The 17,536-nt window shown below is 43.4% G+C and overlaps 1 protein-coding gene across 1 annotated transcript; it reads left to right on the top strand.

Annotated features, from left to right (window-relative positions):
- Nucleotides 1-5,112: 5,112 nt before the first annotated feature.
- LOC141027431 (uncharacterized) lies at nucleotides 5,113-5,526 on the top strand. The gene has a single exon (XM_073504462.1). It carries the CDS (start codon nucleotides 5,113-5,115, stop codon nucleotides 5,524-5,526), a length of 414 nt encoding a protein of 137 aa, XP_073360563.1.
- The last annotated feature ends 12,010 nt before the right edge of the window (nucleotides 5,527-17,536 follow it).

Here is a 17,536-nt window from a genome sequence, read left to right as displayed (position 1 = left end):
CGTTCCATTGGAGTTGCTCTAAGCATGCATGCTATGTCCGTTGCCGGCGTGGATGAACGGAATGCAGCAAGGACGTGCGGGCAGCCAAAAAGCCCGCTCGGCTTCTACCCTCCGGCACAAAACTGGCGCCGCGCAATGTGGTGGCGCCAAGCCGCCAACGATAGCGCTCTTGTCGCTTGGCAGTACTACTAAGTTGCGACCTTGTGTCGCCTTTTGCAGCATGAGTGGTTGGTTACCACGCCGGCGGGTGGGTCGCTGCTGCTATTACGTATCGCGAGCCTGAGCGGCCCGGGACACGTACGGTCCCCGGCAAGGGCCGAAAAGGCGTGCGTTTTTCAGTCCGTCGCAGTGGATAGATAAACTGCATGCATGCATGGCACACGGGCACGACTGCACGAGGATCCACGTTGACCACACGGACGCAGTAGTAGTCCTGTACGTGTGAGCCAGCTCCTGCCGCACGCTTCTGCTGCACAAGTGCACACGGAGGCATGCATCGACCAACACGAAAAGGTAGAGAACGACACCGGCGCGTGCACGCAGGGAGTCAAGCGTCAGTGGCCGTGCCCGTGAGCACGTACTACGTGTTTTCCTTTTTCTTTTTTAGACAAACACGTACGTGGGTGCATGCGCTAGCGGGCGGGAGGGGACAGGGCCTCGCTTCGGCCTGCGTGTTTTTTTTTCGATATAAACAGGAGTTTTTTTTAGGATCATATAAACAGGAGTTTTATTCCATAGAGATAGGGTTATAATCTAGCAGCAAAAGAGCCCCAATACACGGAGGTCCACGGTGTAGCCATAAAACAGTACTACACTCGGATCGACTATAACTAGCGAAACGATCTGCCATCCTATTTTGTTCACGACTAATTTTCTGGGCAAGAATTTAATCTGAGCAACTAAATGACCATATGCTGAGTGATCCAAAAACTATCATTCATGAGAGATGCCAGTGCTGTCGAGGAATGATACTGCACAATGATCAGGCCTCCGAGTGTTGCTTGGCCAATGCCATGCCTTGCATCAACGCGTGAATCTCAGGCTCAGGCAGTGGCGGAGCCAGAACTTTTTTCGAGCCTGGGCAAGCTTGATGTGATGTTCCGATAGATACAACATATAAAATAGCCTCAAACTCCCGTACCACAAATCCACATTAATAACGAAAAAACGATTTAAAAACAAAGTCATACAAATGTGGTTTTAAAGTGGATTAATATGTAACATATCGATATTCAGTTTCATAGACCAAAATGAATTTGAGACTTGACAATAAAAGTCATAGAACAAGGCCATGCATGGAACCAAACTCACCTTGTTCCAAGCAAAAGTATAGCTATCCAAATTACCATCCAAATGTCCTAAAAAAATACTACTCCCTCTGTCCCATAAAGTAAGACGTTTTTTGACTCTAGCGTAGTGTCAAAAAACGTCTTACATTATGGACGGAGGGAGTACAAGATAAAAAACAGATTCGGGGTTCACATAAATTCATCATTGTAATTTGTTGATATATTCAAAAGAAAGAGCTTGTAGGAATAAATGGAACATAGAATAGTGTGTTAAAGAAAATCATGAGGCAGATGTAATTTATCATGTCCCACACAGTGTCATTGCATCTAGGTAGAAAATTAAGTAACCATTCAGGTCCTGCATCAAACAGTAGCACATGCATGCGTGTTTTGCCACCACTACTTCGTTTCGAGTTACAGTAGCTACTCCAACCAAATATGTGGACATATGATGTTATAACATGTACTCCCTTTATTTCTAAATATAAGGCCTTTTAGAGATTCCAATAAAGACTGCATATGGAGCAAATAAGTAAATCTATACCCTAAAATACATCCATATGTAGTCTATATTAAAATCTCTAAAAAGTGCTTTATATTTAGAAACGGAAGGAGTAGATTTAGTTCCACAAAAACAACATGTAGATTTAGTTTCATATACGCATGGATATAATATGTAGAAATTAAGTTGTTTTATGAAGGTACCACGAGTGTCTTATCTTGAACAACAAGTAAAATAAAATAAAAGTGAATGGCAATTCTTTTATTTAGAGAGAAAAAAAGTTAGGACAACTAACACATGGAAGAATTTAAAATACATGCGAGGCGCCTGGAGTGAATTACAAAAAACATCGACATTGAAGGCTAGGGTTGCAGAAACCACACTTATACAGTTTTGTGCCAAAAACCACTAATTCCGAGGCTAGTTTTTTTGCAAAAAACACTAGTTGACGGATTTGGCTCATTTGATGACGATTATGACAGGTCGAGCCCACAAAAGCTGACGTGGCGTAACGGTTGACATTTGACGGTGTTTGACGGTGTGGATTTATACAGATTTACAAAACAGTCCCCGTAATTTCACAAAGACACCCTCACTCAAAAACGAAAAAAAGCAATCAAGCCCACCCCATCGCCTGCCTCCTCATCTGTCCTCCACGGAGGTGGCAGCGGCGTGTGCTCGCGGCCAGCGCCGGCGCCGGCGGCCGGAGTCCCCACCCTCAGCCGTCTCCCTTGCTATCTCCCCAACACGCGCACCTACACTGTTGTCGTTTCTCACCTCGCCTCCGCGGGGTCCGTCGACCAGGCGCTCGAGGTCTCCGGCTCCCGCCGTCGCTGCGCACGCGGATATGGCAGTCGTCAATGGGGACCACGGTGGTTGTTCCGCGAGCATGACCCGCACGTCGTGCTTGAACGCCATGACGCGGTCGAATTCTGCGAGGTCCAGGTCACTGAGAGGGACGGGCGTGACGGCGAGGTCCACAGCCATGGCGACGGGCGGCGGCGGCTCGCTTTCCCGGTCGGGTTCCGCCGGATCCAGTGCGTAGGAGGGAGAGGAGGTCGGAGTTGGAGCCGCGCCTTGCAGCCCTCCCAGGCGGGCGCGTCATCGCCGGATCCAGTACCGGGCGGGAGCATTGGAGGCCACGGCGGCGGCCAGATGTGGCCGGATCCGGCTTGGGGACGGCGGCGGCTCGATGTGGCGGGGAAATGGCGGCGGCGTTCAAGTGATATAGTCATATAGAGGGGAGGAGGTCAGCTGTGGCGTTGCAGCTCCGGTGGCTCGCCGGCCAGACGAGGACGTGCGGGGGCTCCTGGACGGCGGCGGGATCGGGCACCTCTGGAGTTGGCTGTTTGTTTGTTCAAAGGAGTTTTTTGCAAAAAAAAAGTCTAACAGCGTTAGTCCGAACCGTTATGCCACATCAGCTTTTGTGGGCGCCACAGGTCATAATTGTCATCAAATGAACCAAATACGTCAACTAGTGTTTTTTGCAAAAAGTTAACCTCGGAATTAGTGTTTTTGGCATAAAACTGTAGAAGTGTGATTTCTGTAACCCTAGCCTTTAATGTCGATGTTTTCTGCAATTCACTCGAGGTGCATGTGTTTTGAGAAAAAAAATGGAAAATCGTTTAGAAGAAAAGAGATACCATAATTCAAGTACGGAAGATTGTAGAACAAACGAGAAACGTCTGTGTATTGAGGTTTGTGTACAATGTGCTTAAATTTAGGGGTAGAATTTTCTAGATTGTACACGTGATATAATCTGTGTAGTGATTTTCTCTCTACCTAAAACTGAAAATTTGTTTAAATGGACATGTTGCCATATTCTAGAAAGCTTTTCCTTCGGCATATCCAATTATCAACAATGCTCGGATTTGCCAATTCTCTATAATCGAATTCACTTCATCCAACAAGTAATATTCAAAGTTACTCATACATTGTACAGTGATGTAGATAAGACGAACGAAACGAACAAGGTAACAACAGGAGCCGCGATCTAGTTCAGTGCCAAAACCCACATGCACTCACAATGAACGAAGGAGATGTGCAAGAATTAAACAAGTGCATGGGAAGCTTCGGCGCAGTAGCCAGCGACACCCAAAACAACTACCCCAAATATATACACGGATCATACTACATGCTGCACACATTAAAGTAAGTAAGTTCAGTTAGTCAAGTGATCAATTTGGCATTTTTGCTCGTCTAAATCTAATCATTGGTTTGTTTGCTAGTTATGGTCATAAGATCACCGAGAAGAATGAAGGTTTCAAGTCATTATGTCTGAAAGTTTATTGTTTTCTCCGGATCGATGTTCAATCATCAAGCGCATCCTTCATGGACAGCCTTACTCTAATCAGTAAAGTACAGGCATTCCCAAGTCTGTTGGACAGTGACAAGGATCGATGTAGCTCGAGCGTATGAAATGGCAAAATGGCAGCTAGTACAGAACTACAGATACAGTTTGGATCTACCACACCTACCACTAAGAATATCTCCAATAGATGGTCCAAATATAAAAATACCTAACTTTTGAATCGTCTGAGGCAAAAAACGCTGCTCTAACAAACGGTCATGTGTAAAAAAAAATAGACCGTGGCCTCCCAATAATGTAAAATTGAAAATTTTGTGATGCAAATTTATATCACGAGATGCAACTGGTTCAAAACCGCGGCCGCCCGCCAAACGCCCAACCGCCAGTTCATTCCCATTCCGCCTCGCGACCGCCCGCCCGCTCCCCGCCCGCCGCCGCCCCGCCGTGGATCCAGACCCCCGCCGCCGATTCCACCCCGCCCGGGCCGCCGCCTGCCGTCGTGCTGCCCCGCCCGCTCCCTTCCCGCAGCCGCCCCGCCCCGACCCCGTCCGCCTCCTCTCCGGTCGCCTCCGCACCCCGTCCACCTCCTCTCCGACCGCCTCTCCGGCTGCCTCCGCCCCGCCCGGACCGCGTCTGCCTCCTCTCCGGCCGCCTCGGCACCCCGTCCGCCTCCTCTCCGACCGCCTCTCCGGCTGCCTCCCCCCGCCCCGACCCCGTCCGCCTCCTCTCCGGCCGCCTCCGCACCCCGTCCGCCTCCTCTCCGACCGCCTCTGCCTCCGGTCCGTCCTCCGCCCGGCCCCGCTCCGTCCGCCTCCTCTCCGGCCGCCTCCGCCTCCGGTCCGTCCGCCGCCTGCTCCCCGATTGCGCCGAAGAAGACGCCGAAGGGCAAGTCCGGTTTCTTCGGCGCGAGGGCGAAGCCCTTCGGGAAGTTCTTAGTGGAGTTCTCCGATGCCGGGCGGCGTTGGTGGCTCGGCATGTATCCCATCGCCGATGATGCCACGCGTGCCTACGACATGGCGGTGTGGCGTGCCAGACGGCCGAAGACGGACCTCAACTTTTCGGAGATCGAGTCCCAGGCGGTGGCAGAGTGGCTCGTGCCGCAGGGCATCCGGATGGAGGAGATGCCGGCGAAGAAGAGACCGGCGGTTGTCGTCGCTCCGGGCGAGAGCGACGAGGCTGCGAAGGCTCGGTTTGCGCGGGAGCATCCGCAGTACGTCCATGCCGAGCTGGAGCACTGCTGGAAGCGCGACATCGAGGCGAAAAAGAAGGGGGTGAAGAAGGAGGACGAGGCCGGCCCCTCGACTATGATCCCTATCGAGTCGTCGGATGAGGACTGGGGTGACTCCGAGGAGGAGGACGAGGAGTGCGATGACCCGACCAAGGATGAGTTCTGGGAGCAGTTCCGCATCTCAGACGATGAGGAGTAGTTTCATCTAGTAGTCCGAATAAGTAATAGTTGAATTTGTGTATGAAACTATGTTGAATTTCATGTTTGAACTATGTTGAGATGAAGTAGTAGTTGGTCATTTTAATCTTCATTTTGGACCATCTGTTGAAGTTGCTCTTTTTTTTACATCTTTGATTTGGACCATTTGTTGGAGTTGAGCATTTTTCGGAGCTTCAAAACGCATCATTTGGCGGTCCATATTTTACATCTCCGGTTTTGAACCGCCAAAATTTGGACCATCTATTGGAGATGCTCCAAGGGTTATACACTTATGGTACTTAGACTATTTACATGTGACACAATTTACCAGAAGTTTACAACACCATATTTACCGCATTTTTTTAACTGAAAACCAGAAGAATCAGCAAGTTCAAATACACCACATTACACTCCACTCTACTCCACTCCAAATTCCAAAATGCTTGTACTAGTAGTGTATGCCCAGCTCTTTTTTTTGGCGACCGGCAATCTTTTAAATATTTCTCACGGCCTTGTTGTACATGAGCAAAGGTGTGGTGGAATCATCTGCATGTCTCACTCTCACTTGTACACCTGCTGCGACCCGCATCTAGCTTAGGCACCTACACAGCGTACGTACCAATATTCTAGCCCTCACATCCATGTGATCTTTATGCTGAAAGAAAGGAGGAAGAGATGCTGCTTTGGATTTGACCCACTGCTTCTCAAAAGGGACAGCCTAAGACAGTAGTTCCTTTAAGCCGCAGAACATGGACGCATCATTCGCTTATCTCTTTACCTGATATCTATGCCGCTTATCCGAGAGACTGAAACCTCTCCCAAAGTTGCTCATCATGATACATATTTTTTTCAATTTGGGTCCTCTGTTCATGTCCTCCTGCTCCTCTTGTGTACCTTTCAAAAAGGCAGACAAAAGCACAAGGCGACATAAAATACCCTGAAGCAGAAACACTTTGTGCAGTACTGAACAAAGCCAAAACATGAGCTCCTAGTTGTCACAGCGCAATAGACGGGAGCCTTGTTGCCTTACATTAGCATGGACTGCTGCAATCATTTGCGCCAAGCTCAGTGTTGTTGTTAAGTAACAAGAGATCCACATGGTGGCGAGAACCTTTTGACTGATGCACACACGATGAAGACGGACGGACGGACGGACCCATAGGGTACAGAGTGGCCGGTTTGATGAGGCTAGCCGCAGTAATGTATACTAGCAGTAGAATATACATTGATCCCGTTCCAGTGACCTGGATCCAGGCCATGTATTAATTTTCTCTCCATTTGGATTCTGATAGGCTTGTACGTATACTACCACTACCACACCACATGATATACACCAGCGGACCAGCCACGCCAAGCTGTTGAGGCTAAGACTGGTAGAGGGAGGGGGGGGGTGGGGGTGGGATCCACTCTACTGTGGCTATGGATTTACAGACCCGTTAACTATTCATTCATCACCTCTCGCAAAAAAAAAACTATTCATTCATCACTTGGCCCTCGTAGCCGAGGCCAAGTGCGCAGAAGACAGCTGTGCTCACCTTGAGTTCGCGGCAACTGCAGCCAAGTTGCATGTAGCTGCATCGGAACGAGTAGCCTCCCGATCCTACCTCGCTCTGAAACTTACCAACGTATCGCTGGCAGTGGACGATGGTGTTCGTCGTGGTCCCTCGGCCCGGCACAGCCGCGCGTCTCCGTGGATCGGTCGCACTTGCACATGTGATCCTCCTCCAATAGGAAACTGGAGGGCTGGACGAATCGACGGATCGATCTCGCCAATGGACGAGCGACACCCTTGGCGCAGCGAATAAATGCCGAATCAAGTGACCGCAACTTTTTTTTTTGAGTGGTGAACAAACTGTATTCCTCAAGGAACAGCATCAGGGATAAACAGCGTCCGGCTTAGATAATAGCCATACATGACGACCGAAATTTAAAGATACAGCAGCTTTGGCAAGGTTATGTGCTTCACAATTGTGATCCCTCTTCTCATGTGTAATCTGGGCTTCAACAAACTCCCGCTGCTTCTCCTTTATGTCACCAATGATCAAGAGACCGCAACTTGATCACCTGCTCTTGCCATGCCCAACCCAACAGTGCTATGTCGCTCTCCGGGCACGGGGGGAAGCTGAGGCCCAACGGAACAGTGTTATGTCTCGACTCTCGTCCTCGCAGGCAGGGGGCACGGCCGCTACAGTACGCCCTCGTGTCTACTGTGAATCTGTAGTCTACTGGCAGTCTTATCATGGCCGCGTACGTAGTACTAGTAGCCTGAGCGCTGGATGGGACGGACGGATCGACCGGTGCCGGACAATAGCAAAGGTCGATCGCCTACGGACCGTAGGCTACTGTCGAGATTGCACAGTTCCAACTGCAGGTTGTAGCGCTGTTGTTGCATGTCGCGGCGCACTTGTGTGTAGGACGTTTATTTCGTTGTAGGTTGCGCTGCACCGACCGGTCGCCGGGAAGGCTGGGGCTCAAGGACGGTGGTGACGCGGCAGGGTTTTTGCCCAGTCGCTTCTTGTCTGCACGTTGTTGCATCAGAATTTCCGTGTCGCGTTTCGGCAATTTTTTATTTTCATTTTTTTTCAGAAACTTCGGCATATTTTATTTTATTGACAAGAAGAAACTTCGGCAATTTTGGCAGTCAACAACGCGAGAAGATTCTCAGGACGAGCACATTTGTCCTTCTTTCTATATCTATACCTATACCTACCTATATACGTATATACATATATATATATATTATATATATATACTAATAAAGCAAGGTAATATTCTTGGTTTCGTCCCGCATCTGATCCTATGTTACATGTATTAAAAATACACAATCGAGGTGGTACTAATTACCCGCAGGAAAAACGGTTGACGTCTAAAGAAATTGTCCGCGTGCAGACAGCCCACTCGGGCCTTATCTGCCAATGAAGCAGGCCCAATAGAAAAGTCGGCAAAGGCCTTACCGCCCATGAAGCAGGCCCAGTAGAAAAATAGGCAAAAATTATTGCTAGAGCAAGAAGTCGAACCAGCAATCTCACGATCTTTCGATACCGCTGCAACCACTGGGCTATACAAAGATTAAACACACAATAGAAGGTTCGACCTACTTATATGTATGCCAGTGCCATGTAGCTTCTTTACGTCATGCCACTGACGGACATGTTCAACTGGGCAGGATGGTGAGTCGATTCAGCCTCTTGGTAAAACGATTGGACGGAGGGATTTGCGAGCTGCTAAACTTTAAATGATGCCAGAGCATGCGACCTGTTGAACAGGTCAGCCTCTCTGTAGATTGAACACATCTCTACTCTTATAAAAACTGAGTTGGTGATGATGGTGTGTCTGCCATCTTGTAATATAGACCGTCCGATCTATATCTGACGGATAGAAAGCAAATTATGACAATTTTATCAAAAAAAACCGGACCTCTCTCTACATTTACAGATAAGGTCTTGCCTCGTTCATCCTTATCTCCCACAACCTCATTGCTGAGCAATTAAAAAAGGAAGCCTCTGGAACAATCTGCCATGATGGCCGCCTGCCGGCGCCGTCCATCCTCATGCCTCCGCCCAGTCCGACCATCAGTCACCACCACGCCCCACTCTTCCTCACCTTATCTCTCATCTTTCTCGAGATACCATCTTTCTGATGAAATTCTCGAGATATCATTAGTTTTTACACATGGGGGTACCTCTGCATGGGTCAATCACAACATGTGTTTTGTAAAAAAATGCATCTTGGTGTTCCGTGCAATGCACAGGCATCTTGCTAGTTGACTCTTATAAACATAAACATGCAGATTACGAACAACAATTGAATGCACACGAACGCGGAAGTTCGGCCGGCGCTGGCCATCGGCCGACCACATAATGCAACAGAGGAGCGGCCTGCATGGCGGCAACCACAGAACATGGCGGCTTGATCCCGGCGACGGGTGTTGCCCACCAGCCAACGACGAGCTTCAGAAGGGCATGTGACACACATGCATGCAACCTCACATACATGCTAATCATACCTAGCACATGTGCTTGCGATCAGGTATATATGGCCTTTCTGATCGAATTGCCATGTTTGTCATCTTGTTATCTCATGGGCAGTCAAGCATTCATGCTTGCGAAACCTGAATTTTCTTGCTTGCAAGAGCCCCTTGCCAAGGTCCAAAGTCTCCCGGATGCATAAGATATGTTCCATTAAAGTTCCCTTCTTCAGTTAGTTCCGTGCATGGTCACTCTCAATCGGTATATCGTGTTTATCATCAGAACAACCTAAATTTTCTCACGTTGTAACGCACGAGCATTTGTGCTAGTAACTATTACGGCCTGAAGCAACTATACATAGCCAATGATAATACGAGAGAAACGAGAAAGCCTATGGGGTCAATGAGCGAGGCCTAGTTTTATGGGAACTCCTAATTCGCACATTTTGTGCCAGTTAACGAGCTGCCGCTCGCACCGCTGCTGGCATGCACCGGCGCACGAGCGGCTCGCTCGCTCGGAAAAACAAAAACTAGATGGTCGCCACTGCTGAACGACTACTCGCTTGCTTGAAAAAAAATAAGAAATCCAAAAGAAAGCAAAAAAATTCAATTTTTTTTGCAAATTCAAAAAAGGTGATGCATTCGATTTTTTTTAGTTCATGAATTCGAACATGATTTTGAAAAAAGAGGTTTCACAAAGATGGAAAAAAGTTCATCAACTTTGAAAAGAGTTCAAAATTTTGAATAAAAGTTCATCGATTTTCAAAAAAGATTCATTAATTTTCAGAAAAAATATTAATTGTTAAAATATTCAAAAAAGCTCATCGATTATAAAACATTTCCTTGATTTTAAAAAATTTGACAAATTTTGAAAATTTCAGAGATTTTAAAAAACATTCACAAATTTTAAAAAATAGTTCATATATTATAAGAAAAAGTTAATGATTTTGAATAAAGCCATGAACTAGAGGAATTCATTGAGTATCAACAAGAGTTCATCGTTTTTTCAAAAAAGTTTCATTGAATTTGAGAAGTTTGTCGATTTTAAAAAAAGGTTCACCTATTTAAAAAAGTGTTCATTGATTTTTAAAAAGTTCACGAAGTTTTAGAAAAAAAGTTCACAATTTCTAAAAAGCTCATCAATTATGAAAAAGTTCGTTGATTTAAGAAAAAAGTTTACCAATTTGAAAAATGGCATCGATTTTTGAAAAATGTTCACAAATTTTAAAAATGGTTCATCTATTTTGAGAAAAGGTTCATGAATTTTGAAAAAAAACATGAACCTAAAAAAGTTCATTGATTTAAAAAAAGTTTCATTGAATTTAAAAAATGGGTGCATTTGAAAATAAGAATGGAAAAAGGAAAAAAGGCAAAGAATACAGAATAAAGAAAAGAAAAAACCAACACCAATCCAAGAAAATACCAAAAAAATCTGACTGAGAAGCTTCCCAAAACACAGAAAAGGTCTCTCCCGTTGAACTTAGATGGGCCGGCTCAGGTAAAGAGCGCCTTTAGCGCTAGCTGACGAAATGAACGTTAACTGGCACTAAAGCGACCGAATAGGAAGTGCCTAGTTTTAGTACAGAGATTTGAAAGAATTGTTTACGCATAGCAAGGGAGCTAGGAGTAGGTTTTATTGAACGACGCAACAACAGCAGCCGCTGCCAGGGATCTTTGGTCCCCTCGCCTCTGGCTACCATCTTGGCGCTGCGAGGTGGGGGGACCTCGCATCTTTAAGATTTTTATCTTCTTCGTAAACGTCTAGTGATCTTTGTATTTTGTGAGAATAAAAGTACTCTCGTTTTTATGGCGGTGTCATGAGGTTGAGAGTTTTCCGTCCTTGCAGATCCGATTATCCGGATGTGATGAGTTTATGTTGGTGTGTCCAGCTTTTTTAGTTGGTTTGCTTCTTTGTGAAGATGAAATTTTTCATCGACACCATGTTGAAAGATATTGTCATTCAACGGCCTACACTTCTAGTGGATCATCCCTAGCCCAAGTACGTTCATCGATAAAGGCTTCCTCATTTTTTCAGATGGGCGAGCTCTTTCAAGAAACATTATTGATAATGTCGTGCGAGTGAAAGAGGGATAACATCGTTGCCTCGGTCCAATAGCATTCTTTTTTACCAAAGTCTTTGGACTATTTCTTCTAGCAGAGATTGATATCGCGAATAAGGTGTTTTCAAGAGACTTCAGTATAATTCTTAGTGTTAATAGTTATTCTGTCTTTTTCTTCAATTGTAGAGTATATGTAATTACTATGAGTATAAATTTTTTAAATTTGTTTCTAAAATGAGCAAGGGAGCTAGGAATTACCTATTTGACGCATTAAGCGCCATACTGTGGCTCCAATTGGCGTGCAAGTCGCAACCGAGCGACTCGGCGCGTACCCCCCCCCCCCCCCTAGCCCACACGCGCTATAATCTTATGGCCCGACCTATTACCGGATTTCATCTCCACTGGTTTAGCGAAGGTTCTCCCTGAATTGGGTTTTTTCCGTTCTTTCTTTTTCTTTTTTTCATTTCTTGTTTTTGTTTTATTTATTTTTATTTTACAATTTGATTGTTCAAATTCATGAGCACTTTTTTATATCGTTAACATTTTAAAAAATTCATGAACAATATTTTTTAATCGCAAAGAATTTCAAATTCATGTACATTTTTTGAAATTTGTGTACATTTTTTGGAACACCGAAACAATATTTCGAATGGAAATTTTTTGAAACTTTTTTCTTTTGTTTTTACCATTTTCTCTTTTTGTATTGTCTTTTCTTTTCTTTATTTTTTCGTTGTCTTCCTTCAGTTTTCTACATATTTCAACTTTTTTCTGCGGTATTCTTTCTTTCTTGTTTTTATTGGTTTTCTTCAAATACCAGTTTCAAGTTTTTTAAATACATTGTCATCATTTTCTCTATACACATTCAACCTTTTTTTGAAAATTTTCATTAACATTTCTCAAGTACAATTTTAGCATTTTTTTAATATATGGTGAACATTTTTCAAATACTTATCCAATACTTTTCTCAGGTGCTTTATTAATATTTTTCATAAACAGATCAATTTTTTGCAATGTTTTTTAATACATGGTCAATATTTTCAATACGCATTTAGTATTTTTCAACTGCTGGATTAAAAAAATTCAAACACTAGTTCAACATTTTTTATTCAAATGCTTGATTTAACATGATAAAGGTTCATTATTTTTCTAATATATGGTCTAAATTTTTCTATACACATTTAAAAAAACAAATGCTTCATTAACATTTTCCAAATACACGTTCAACATTTTTTCTAATGCTGGATTATCATTTTTACAGACATGGTAAACAATTTTCATCATTTTTAATACATAGTCGATGTTTTTTGTATACACGTTTAACATTTCCAAATGCTTAATTAATATTTTTGAAATACTTGTTCAAGCTTTTCTTGAAATGCTTGATTATTATTTTTCAAATACTTTTCCGGCATTTTTTTAAATGATTGGTTAAAAAAATGTACTCCTCATATTTTAATACGGGGTTAACATTTTTTCTATACGCATTTAAGTTTTTTTAAATTCTTGATTAACATTTTCCAATTGCTTTTCTAGTGCTTGATTAACATTTTTTTTCAATACATGATCAATTTTCTTATACATTTTTTGTCTACGTGATAAACATTTTCTCCGTTCACTGTTTACATTTTTTAAATTCTTGGTCAGCACTTTTCAAATGTTTTCTAGTATATTTTTGTAATATATATTCATTATATTTTAAATTATAAACGAAAGTACAAAAAATAAAGAGAGCGAACGTAAAAAGAACAGGAAATGCAGGCTATAGCCTCTCGCATGGCTGGGCCGGCCCATGTGGAGGTCCCCCGACGCAACGCTTGCCTCTCTCTCGCGTACAGCTAGACATAGGGCCGCCCGGTTGCCAAAGGGTCAATGTGTCGATCGTTCATACAGACGCGGGAGCTAGCAATTGGTTTGGCCGGCCGAATTAATGTGTACTCTAGTTTCGCTTTGGTAACGTTCTGGATGATGTCAACCGGTTTTGGCAACAAGCATCCTGAACTGTTTTTTGTTGCTTGTATATTTTTTCCCTTTTTTGCTTATTTATTATTCTAGTTTCTGTTTCTTTTAGCTTTCACTTTCCTTTTTATTTTTATTTTCAAAACATATTCAAAAATTTCATAAAATGATCTTGTTTAAATAAATTAGTTATAAATTCAAGAAATGTTTGGGTTTCCAAGAATATTTTGAAATTTTAAATATTATTCAATTTTTCAAAAGAATGTTTCAAAATTTCAAAACATAATCACGTTCTTCAAAACATTCAAAATTCAGAAAATCACTCCCTAATATAATAATGTTCAAAAATTGTACATATTTCCAAAAAAATCTAATATTCATATTTTGTGCTTTTAGAATTATTTGAATTTCGACCCAAATCTTTGGAATTTGAAAAAAATATCTCCTTTTTACAAAACATGTTCACAATTTCACAAATTGTTCTCCTTTTGAAAAGGGAACCCAAGTCGAAATTACATTTTTTGTTGAATTTGGTAAAATATTTTGAAACATCATTTTATTTAAATTCCAATTGTTTTTGAAAAACACACATTTTTTATTTTGGCAAAATTTCTATAACTTTAAATATTTAAAAACAAAAAAATGAACATTGTTTCAAGAACAGAAACCAGTAAAGAAAAAAAAAATAGTGTGCCCTGTGTATCGTTGATGGGCCAGGCCAGTCTATGTGCAAGGTGACTGTTTGACACAGTTAGCATTAATATGTACCTCCTAGGTAGCTATAAATCGCCTACTGTGAGTCTTAAGGGGCTGTCTGGATCGATGCCCTGCTTTGGCGTTGACATGGCATGGCGTATGTGTTTGTATGGCTGGCATTTCCTATTTTGCGCTGCAGGCGCCCGTTACAGTGCAATTTGCAAACGGGCGCCTGCAGCAGCCCAAGCCGGGCCGGCCCATCTTAGTTCTTTCTTGTTTTGCAGAAACGTTAAAATGTTAAAAAGGCGGTAGAACTGGGAATCGAAGCCACGCAAGGCTAGTTACCATCGTTGAGCTCTAACCACCGCGCAATCCCCTTGTAGTGTGCATAGTATATTCGCTCGCGCAGTTTTATTTGTTTTTACCGGTTCGCGAACGCCCGGTTTTGGAAGCTTCCAGAAGCTTCCCAAAATGGTTTTCACCGGTTCGTGGTTTAGTTTACGGAAGGTTTTATTCGGTTTTTCCTTTTCTTTTTATAAATGCATGATTTTTTAAATGATTTCGTGTTAAAAAAATCTATGAACAATTTTTCAAAATCGATGAACTTTTTTTAGATTACATGAACTTTTTTTTCAAATTCGATGAACTTTTTCAAATTCAATGAACTTTTATAAAAATAGGTGAACTTTTTTCAAAATCGTTGAACTTTTTTTCAAATTCAGTGAACTTTTTTCTGGTTTGATGAACTTTTATTTCAAATTTGATATACTTTTTTCGAAAATCACTGAACTTTTTTTGAATATCGATTAACTTTTTTTTCAAATTCGATGAACGTATTTCAAAACCACTGAATTTTTTTATCAAAATTGATGAACCTTTGTCAAATTCGATGAACATTTTCCAAATTTAAGTGTTTTTCTTTTTAAAATCTGTGACATTTTCCAAATTTGATGAACTTTATTGCAAAATCAATGAACTTTTTTTTAAATCAATGAACTTTTTTCAGATTTGTGAAATTTTTCTCTTTTCCCAAATAATTTAAAAGAATTAAGTGGTACAATAGATGAATTGTTCAGTTCAATATACATAGCGATGCGTACTTGTTATTAAGCATTTGCCTCTGTTACTAATCACAAACGGCAAGTAGTTCGTGTGGATTGTGGCACTTGTGCGTTAGCACGATGTGGGGAGTTCGAAACCTGTACAGTGCAACATTTCCCCCCATTTTTTGCGAGCTTTTTCCGTTCGTGGGTCTGCACGTTTTCGTGGGCCGGCCCAGTGCAGGGTGCTTGCGCCTGCAGCGACCCGCACTGGGCCGGTGCACTGTACAGGTTTCGAACTCCCCACATCGTGCTAACGCACAGGTGCCACCATCCACACGAACTACTTGCCGTTTGTGATTAGTAACAGAGGCAAATGCTTAATAACAAGTACGCAGTGCTATGTATATTGAACTGAACTATTCATTTATTGTACCACTTAATTCTTTTGAATTATTTGGGAAAAGAGAAAAAGTTCACAAATCTGAAAAAAGTTCATTGATTCAAAAAAAAGTTCATTGATTTTGCAATAAAGTTCATCAAATTTGGAAAATGATATATTTTAACTTCATGGGTGTTAGAATCATTACTGTGTAATCTAGATTATTGACTCTAGTGCAAGTGGGAGACTGAAGGAAATATGCCCTAGAGGCAATAATAAAGTTATTATTTATTTCCTCATATCATGATAAATGTTTTATTCATGCTAAAATTGTATTAACCGAAAACATAATACATGTGTGAATACATAGACAAACTAAGTGTCACTAGTATGCCTCTACTTGACTAGCTCGTTGAATCAAAGATGGTTAAGTTTCCTAGCCATAGACATGAGTCGTCATTGATTAAAGGGATCACATTATTAGAGAATGATGTGATGGACTTGACCCATTCCGGGAGGTTTCGGGCATATACCGGAGTACCGGGGGGTTACTGAAACCCCCCGGGGAGTTAATTGGGCCTCATGGCCCCTAGTGGGAGAAGAGGAGGGGCGGACAGGGCAGCCGCACGCCCCCTCCCCCTCTAGTCTGAATTGGACAAGGAAGAGGGGGGCGGCGCCCCCCTTTTTCCTTCTCTTCCTCTCTCCCTTCCTTCCCTTCTCCTACTCCTACTAGGAAAGGAGGAGTCCTACCCCCGGTGGGAGTAGGACTCCCCCCTTGGTGCGCCCTCCTCCTGGCCGGCCGCCTCCCCCCTAGCTCCTTTATATACGGGGGCAGGGGGCACCCCAGAGACACAACAATTGATCATTGATCTTTTAGCCGTGTGCGGTGCCCCCCCTCCACCATATTCCACCTCGGTCATATCGTAGCGGTGCTTAGGCGAAGCCCTGCGTCGGTAGCTTCATCAACGTCGTCACCACGCCATCGTGCTGACAAAACTCTCCCTCGAGCTCTACTAGATCGTGAGTTCAAGGGACGTCACCGAGCTGAACGTGTGCTGAACGCGGAGGTGCCGTACGTTTGGTACTGAGGATCGGTCGATCGTGAAGACGTACGACTACATCAACCGCGTTGTTATAACGCTTCCGCTTAACGGTCTACGAGGGTACGTGGACGACACTCTCCCCTCTCATTGCTATGCATCACCATGATCTTGCGTGTGCGTAGGAAAATTTTGAAATTACTACGTTCCCCAACAGTGGTATCCGAGCCAGGTTTATGCGTAGATTTTATATGCACGAGTAGAACACAAGTGAGTTGTGGGCAATACAAGTCATACTGCTTACCAGCATATCATACTTTGGTTCGGCGGTATTGTTGGATGAAGCGGCCCGGACCGACATTACGCGTACGCTTACGCGAGACTGGTTCTAGCGACGTGCTTTGCACACAGGTGGCTGGTGGGTGTCAGTTTCTTCAACTTTAGTTGAACCGAGTGTGGCTACGCCCGGTCCTTAAGAAGGTTAAAACAACACTAACTTGACGAACTATCGTTGTGGTTTTGATGTGTAGGTAAGAACGGTTCTTGCTTAGCCTGTAGCAGCCACGTAAAACTTGCAACAACAAAGTAGAGGACGTCTAACTTGTTTTTGCAGGGCATGTTGTGATGTGATATGGTCAAGACATGATGCTAAATTTTATTGTATGAGATGATCATGTTTTGTAACGGAGTTATCGGCAACTGGCAGGAGCCATATGGTTGTCGCTTTATTGTATGCAATGCAATCGCCCTGTAATTGCTTTACTTTATCACTAAGCGGTAGCGATAGTCGTAGAAGCAATAGTTGGTGAGACGACAACGATACTATGATGGAGATCAAGGTGTCGCGCCGGTGACGATAGTGATCATGAC

Source organism: Aegilops tauschii, chromosome 7, assembly GCF_002575655.3.
Source record: "Aegilops tauschii subsp. strangulata cultivar AL8/78 chromosome 7, Aet v6.0, whole genome shotgun sequence".
NCBI lineage: Eukaryota > Viridiplantae > Streptophyta > Magnoliopsida > Poales > Poaceae > Aegilops > Aegilops tauschii.
The sequence above is the reverse complement of the archived record's forward strand: the minus strand, read 5'-3'. Positions and strand labels throughout refer to the sequence as shown.